The sequence below is a fragment of the Cornus florida genome, unplaced genomic scaffold (assembly GCF_030987335.1).
Source record: "Cornus florida cultivar Cherokee Brave unplaced genomic scaffold, ASM3098733v1 CherokeeBrave_3.0.0_Hap2_Chr11, whole genome shotgun sequence".
Lineage (NCBI taxonomy): Eukaryota > Viridiplantae > Streptophyta > Magnoliopsida > Cornales > Cornaceae > Cornus > Cornus florida.
Window position 1 is genome coordinate 24,539,108 of NW_026775581.1, and position 7,801 is coordinate 24,546,908.

Genomic DNA, 7,801 nt, shown 5'->3' on the forward strand with positions numbered 1-7,801 from the left:
GGAAAAAGAAATAATAAATCAGTCTTATAAAGACGGACAAATAGCATAAGAAGCTTCTCTTCATGTCTTTCACTGGCACAAATCAAGGGTTCTCACAATTCTTGAGCTACAAAGATTTAAATTAAACTACAGTACAAGGTCCAGAACCAAAACGGTATGCCACAAAAGCCCATAATCTACAAATTCCTCATAAACAGCGATGATTTTCACTTCCAGAAACAAATGTTGAGACCTATGAACAACCAACTCAAGGAAATAGGAACTTTACAGTCGATGATTAAATCTCCTATTAACATCTTCTGCATCTACCTGCTAATGAAACAATCACATTTGAGTAGACGCAGGTTTAAATCTTTGACGCGTTGATTATTTCCCTTGAGCACGCCAATTAGAGGAAGCAAATATTCGTCGATAAATGTGACTTCCATAATGATAAATTCTTCCATAATCCAATCCGGAGGCATCTCACTCACCATCACAATAGGATGCTAAGTAAAACATGCATCCAGAGTAAAACCTCAAAAACCAGCATCAAAAGACATGTAAAAGGATAGATTCAATTACAAATAGCTGCACAAGAATAATTTAAATACATACTAAAGGATGACTGGATGAGGCAGTGCCAAGTTCCTGTTCCACAACAAAACTGTTTTCGTGCGCAACAAATGCCAGCCAATAAAGCATCAAATGCTAGAGCAAATGCATACGCTCCACGTAAGACTGTAGTAACCATCTGTTAAGAGGTTCCCCACAGCCCACGAAACAACCAGTATTACCATTCTCGGTGAAAAAAGGAAAGCTGAACATATGCAGCAATTCCTGCACTGCCTGCCTCACTAGAGAAGATCCTGTCACCCTGCTCCGTCGGCCCCATCCTGTCACAATATCAATGCGGGTAGGACAAATGCCCGACTCAAGCATCTGCTTGCGAAACCAGGCAAGTGTCCTCGACAGTGCAATAACAGCAGTTCCATCCGACATAACATGAAGATTTATCAGCCAATAGCATGAACTTTTCTCTCTAACTGCATCTGGATACACGTTCTTCTGTGCAGCCACCTCCCAAACACATCCAGCCTCCTCCTTGAGTCCAGACTTGTGTAGAAAATCAACTGCTGCATCCACAAGTCCTCTCTTGCTCTCTCTTTCTTCACTGTGCATCAGGTCTAAAAAGGTGCTAACATGGTCACGCACATTTTGGCCATCAGGTCCAGCTGCCGGCATGGAGAGTAAAAATGCATGTGCCGGGTGGCCTGTAACTGCCATTAGCTCACAGCAAAACCCCATGTCGAAAGATGATTGGGCCTCTGTGCAACAACTCAGTAGCAAAGTATACGTTTGTAGAGAAGGATTTAGACCCAAACTAAGCATGCAACGAAGCAAGTTGTATGCATCTGACAGCCGGTGTACCCTAAGGAAAGCACTGAGCAGGGAATTGCATGTGGGCACATTAGGTCGCAAACCTGCATTGAGCATGGCTTGGTACCATCCCAGAGCCTTCTCTGCATTCCCAGCCTTACCCCACAGGTCAACTAGAAGACCATAAACAGGCTCATCAGGAACCCAGTTCTTCTGTTTCATCTCTGCAAAAACAGCCTCCGCTTCTTCGAGACGCCCACAAAGGCCAAGCACCTCCATAACTATGCTGTAAGTCACTTTGTCCGGTTTAAATCCAGCATTCTGCATGTCATGATAAAGCTGTAATGCAATTGGGTAATTCCTTGCCTTTGCTTGTAAAGCAATCATAATATTATACGTCACTAAGTTTGGTACACAACCATGATCAACCATCTCACAGAATAGTTTGTAGGCAGCAGCCAAATGGCCAGCTTTGCCTAGGCAATTGATGATGATGCTACAAGTGAATGTGTCAGGAGAAAGGCCAGCCTGTTGCATCCTCTGATACATCTCCATGGCAAAATCAAGATACCCGGCTTTCGCATGGATGTCAATGAGTGTACAATAGGTGACACGATCAGGTTCACAACGTGCTTCCTGCATCTGATTGAAAACAGAAACTGCTTCATCCAAATAGTTAGCACGGCCATAACTGTGAATGAGACGGTTATATGTCACAACATTCGGCTGGCATCCATCCCTGATCATCTGGTCAAGCAACTTGTTTATTGCACCAAATTGCCTGGCACGGCCAAGGATGCCAACCATGGTGGTATATGTATGCCCATCATGCTTGAACCCAGCTTGTCGTTTCAACCAATAGAAAAAACTAAGAGCAACTGAATGGTCTTGAAGCTGCTTAAGAACTTGGTTTGCTTGATATGCATCCATTGAACAGTTTAGTTTTCTAAGAGCCTCTTCTGTTGCAGGGCCCCATTTCAACTGTCGCAATATCTGAGAAACACGATCCACCACATGCCCAGTGCTCGCAAACTGCCTAGCCGTTGGCACAACTCCTGTCGGTATTTTTGTAGATCTTGGGGGCTTCTTGAAACCTTCTGTTACTTCCCCAACAAATTTTCCTTCTGAAGACAGTACATTGGACATGAAGCAGTTTGAATAAGCTTTTGATCTCTGAGGTGTATACCTTTTCTTATCATGAGAATCAGAATATTTACAATGACTATCTACTGTATTCCCGGCGCTATTAACATGTTTCAAACCTTTAATGGAACCGGATTTCTCTCCTCTATCTTTTGTACCATGAGAGTTAATTGTCGGCTTTGACCCTGCTGTTCTCTCAGCAGATGGATTTATTTTAACTTTTTCTTTTCTGAAGGTCTTTACATTTGAGGATTTGATGTTGGAAAGCCTTGGTTGATCAACCATACAACTCTGTGGTGAGCTAAGAATTCCACCCCCATCTAACGTTGGAATTTTATAGTTTACTAAATCGGACAAAAAGCTTACTGCAGCAATACCCGCCTTGACAAACTGGTCTGTAATAGGAGGTGAATGCATTGTTTCCTTTTGAACAACGTCAATGCTACCAGCATAACTGACACAGTCTGTTCTCCTCAAAGAACTGGTAGCAGATATAACTTGTGGTAAAGAAGCTGTGTTGTTAACACTCTCGGTTTTGCTAGAACTCACCACTTCTACTGCATCTCCTGAAATTAAGGGACCTACTCTTGTTGAAGTTTTGGATACGATCGCTGGTGGAGTTTGTACATGTCGCACTTCATTTCTTGTCTGCTGCTTTCTCGAAACACAAGTTTCATCATCAGAACAAGTGCATGAACTCCCACCATCTGCTGCGCTACATCGTGATGCACTAAGTAAAAAGGACTTGGCAGATTGGGAAAGGATACCGAGCTGCTTTGTTCGTAACATATTCTGTATATTCAGTTGAAAGAATTTTTATTTAATAATAATAAAAATAAAATAAAAAATTAAAAGAGAAAGGAATCAGTTGCCGCCTTTTCCATGAAAAGGTTTTAAGGGTCATGAAAATTTTAATTTCGCCACAAATTTTTCTTTCATTTTAAGCAAGGAACCGTATTCATTCATATGTTAGTCTCATTCATACAAATCTACACTGCTTAACCCATCCAGAAGTCCCAATTCCCATCATGGCTGCATGAAACAAAAGAGAAGACACAAGACATCCCAATATAACAATCACAGTCATATGAAACATAAAATTTTAATCCCGAAAAAAAATCATAATGGATGAGTGACCAAGCTGCTCGGAGACAAAAAGTCAACAGAGGATGCAATTGGTAGATATGTCCCATTAAACTAGAATATGTGTGATTGAAAAAAAGCCACCCTAGAACCTGCTACCCGAAATATAACAATTGCTGCAGCCAACAAGAAAATGAAACCCAAGTTTACCAACAAGGAAAATGCCGTTGATTAAAGTTGTCACATGTCTGTTCTAATGTGGCCATCACTTACTCATATGCAGTAGCCAGCTAGATGCAAAGAATTACCATGCTGATGTGCTTGAGGAACAATTTATCAATTTGCTGGTAATAAAGCATGTATCACAACTGGTTTATAACACGTCACATTTTAGTTAACATATTAAATGTTAATATCAGCAGAAATTTTGAAATTTCTGAACACAGTAATAGTGAAGTTAAAAGGGAATTAATGAGTACAAAAATTCATTAATAATGTATAATGTTTAAAGTTTCATCCTACCATAAAAAATACAGAGAAACGACACTGAATCAAAAAGTTATAATGTTGTGAAGAGTTCATTAACAAAAATATGCTTGTTGGACTAAAATGCTCTCTAGATAATTAATGATACATGGGCAACTTTTGGCATATAAAATAAACTTCAAGCCTTTACATCTTTCTCCTGCACAAATACAATATCTAAAATGAATGAAAACTAAAAGCTCAATAACTCTAGTAAACGGCAAGGGAAAGAAAAAAAAAAACTCAAAAAAAATAATAAATAAAAATTATTAAAAAAATAAAATTGATGAAGCCGAAGTTCAAAGATAAATCTATACTAAGATAATGACGTAGCAAAAGCTTCAAACTCAAAAGAATTGCAATATTTCTCTCAATTCTTCATTTCAATCTATCCATTTCCCTTTAGAATACATGCATATATATAGTTGGTTCTACCAAAGCCGATTTTTCACCGTCTTTTCTGACTTCTGCAATGATGCGTTGAACCATGTCTTCTTACTTCTCTAGCGTCACACTGTTCCTTTATCGGTTTAGCAAAACACAATTCCTTCCTCTTTCTTATTTATTGATGCCCCACACTTCCATGAACACACTATTTTGAACTATTCATTATAATAACTTCTTTTTCTTTCTCTTTTTTTTTTTTTTCATTGTTGGTACTCACACACACATTCATTATCATAACTTCACTGTTTACACTTTTTCTTTTTTGATAAGTCAAGATGTATTACAAAGCGTTCAAAAGGGGGAACGCATCCCAAAGACTATACAAAGGCAAAAGCCAACGAAAGAGGTCCCATGGATCCAAGAAACCCAAAAAATCAACAATCGCCTCTATAGATTTACCCCAATTGGGTAAATCCTTTTGATTGAGCAGCTCAACACAAATACTTTATATTTCTACTTTCTAATTTCTGCTGCTTACCTTTCCTTAACCTGCACTTAGGTTTACAGCAACAACCATCTTTACAGGTGCAATCTAGTCACTGATGGGCAACAGTACATTAGAGTTCTAGTGATATTGGAAGTTCCGCCAAAGCTCATCCACAATAAACCAGTAAAGGTCATTTTGAATGTGGATATGACTACCTTTGACTTTGACTGCACCAATTTTATCAAAGCCTCATGCCATTTTTCAACCAGATATTTGACTAAAAACAACAAAGTTTTTATTTGTTAATGAGTAACATAGAGCTCACCAAGAAAAGAGCAAGCAAATTTGAAGAAGGTAATGACAGAGGATAGCATATGTGGAGTATGAGGAGATAGCACTAGAATAGCTTTCGGTGTGGTGTTACTCAGGATGAAGGAGCTTGTAGTGGTGGTGACTATGTTACTGATGCTGGTAATAGATATGATGGTTGCAACGAAACATATAATGGTTATGATTCTAAGAAGGTATGCTGTAACAATCTACAGGTATTTTGGGGTTTTCTAAACAAAATTGGTCAATGTTGACCACCAAGGGGGCAATTTGCTACAATATTTCAAATTATAGGGATTTATATGCACATACTAAATAGCAAGGGTGTTTCTTGTAAAAATTTTATATCGCAGGGGGGTTTGTTGCACTTTACCCTTCAAATAATGTATAATCTTTTATCAAGCCTTCATGTCCGAACAGACTCAAATCCTGTATGACCCTGTCGGAGGTGGCAAGAGATATCACTGAAGCTAACATTCAGTGGTTCCACTATGTTTCTTTCATTTCCTAGATAAGTTACATTCTCATTTCACAGATGAGCATAAATTTATTGTTCGATTTAGAAAGTGCTACAAAAATAACTTTAAATTTAAAAAAATGGCTTTATTCATTATGTATATTTTCATTTTTTTACTGCCAAAGTACTTTCAACCCGCAGGAATAAACTCAAATGTACTATGCTTATCAATTTCACAACCAAATAAAATAACTTTCATGACTCCTATCCAAATCAGTGCACAAGATATTCTATCCAAAGCATTCCACTTGTTTCATCAATCTATCCTCAGAAACCCATCTTCCCAACAAAATACTGTTAGAAAACACATAAAGTCCTGTTCTTTGCTACTTGGAAGTACTCTCATCACTTCAGAAAGCAAAGATAATCAAAACAGATTTTTGCTTCCATAGGCAAAATTTGTGCTTCCAAACGCCTACCAAAACCACATTAATACATAAATTCCCCATTCAGAAAGGCCCCATTAAATCTTTCAAAGAAAAACCCTCTTTTTCACAAACAAAAAACCAAGAACTTTGCCTGCAAAATAGCTCTTATGTTTTGATTAACCAGACAAATAAAATCACCAATCTTTAAAAACATCCGAGAATAATCAACAACCCACATTCTAAATCACCAAAACGAAGCAATAAACACAATCAATTACTTTCCATCCAGCAAAGAAATTCAAATACTGGTAAAAGCAAGACATAAAAACAGAACAACCAGCAAAGAAAAAACATCATATTTGCAATAAACAAGAAACAAGAGTCATGGGAAGAGAATGACCTGAAATGGTGTCTGGACTTCTCAGAATCCACAGCGAGAGAGAGAAAGATTTCTAGAGAGATAAAGACGGTAGTGGAGTTAAACGGGGAGGAGGCGGCGGCGGCTCTGCTCTTCTTCACTCTGGCGTTAAACCCCGTGAGCTTTCCAACCAAGTTGGGAAGAGCTTCGACTGTGCCTTTATTTACCCTACTCTTTTGTTCTGCTGTTTTCTGAACCACGTGTTGTCGCCTTCAGAGTTATATTTGACAATCAGAAGATTCTGATCAGAGATTTTTGTTTACTCTAAGGCCCGTTTGGGAAGTGTAGTGTGATGTAGTGTACCGCTCTAGTCTAGAACAGAACAAGTGTTTTGTAATGTGATGTTCTGAAACGAGAACAAAACATGGTAGAACATGTTTGGTAATGTATATTGTTCTAAGAAATATGAGAACAAAACATGTTTGGAAGAATAAAAGTGTAACCAAAATCACTAAAAAAAAAAAAATCATGAAATATATATATTTTTTAAGTGACAAATTCCAAAACTATAAGTTACCAAAAAAAATTGTTGGGTTTCCTTTGTTAAAAAATTACCAATAAAAACTTGTAAATATTACCAATAAATTTCATTGCATGAAATTAGTACGAGTGTTCGATTTTTTTAATTAAAAAATTACCAATAAAAACCTATAAATAAAAAATTTGCTTCTTCAGTACCTTTTTACTAAAAATAGAAAAACAAATTTAATCACATATTATATTATCTAATAATAAGTCACAATTATTTTCTTTCTCCATTTAAATTTAAATTTTTTAAATTTCAGATGGACAAATATAAAAAATGAGGATTCAAGCTATTTTGATATATATATATATATATATAGAAAAACAAATTTTATTATATATTATATTATATAATAATAAGTCATATACTATATTATCTAACATTTTTTTAAAAAATTTAAGATAATATATATATATATATAATTGTCTTTTGTGCATTAAAGTATGTAAGAGGACAGAAATTAGCTGGATGGGGTTTTTACGAAAATGGAGAGAATTCGTTATTTTAGAGTGAGACATGCACAGTTCATTTTCCTTTTCCATTTCCATTTCCATTTTCATTTCCATTTCATGTTTTATTAGGAGTTAATTTGATAATCATGGTCTACGCAAGAGATTTGAAAAAATTGCAAGAGATTTGAGAATTTGGATCAAACAAA

General features: G+C 36.7%; 1 protein-coding gene across 1 annotated transcript; it reads right to left on the reverse strand.

Moving 5' to 3' along the window:
* Positions 1-6,815, reverse strand: LOC132282392 (pentatricopeptide repeat-containing protein At1g74750-like). The gene is made up of 2 exons (XM_059784061.1): positions 6,600-6,815; positions 1-3,294 (listed from the first exon to the last, which is right to left on the reverse strand). The coding sequence occupies exon 2, from the start codon at positions 3,289-3,291 to the stop codon at positions 691-693; it is 2,601 nt and encodes an 866-aa protein (XP_059640044.1). The 5' UTR covers positions 3,292-3,294; positions 6,600-6,815; the 3' UTR covers positions 1-690.
* Between the last annotated feature and the right edge of the window lie 986 nt (positions 6,816-7,801).

Excerpts from the sequence above, each read along its gene's own strand:
- LOC132282392 (XM_059784061.1), bottom strand. The coding sequence starts at position 3,291 with ATGTTACGAACAAAGCAGCTCGGTATCCTTTCCCAATCTGCCAAGTCC.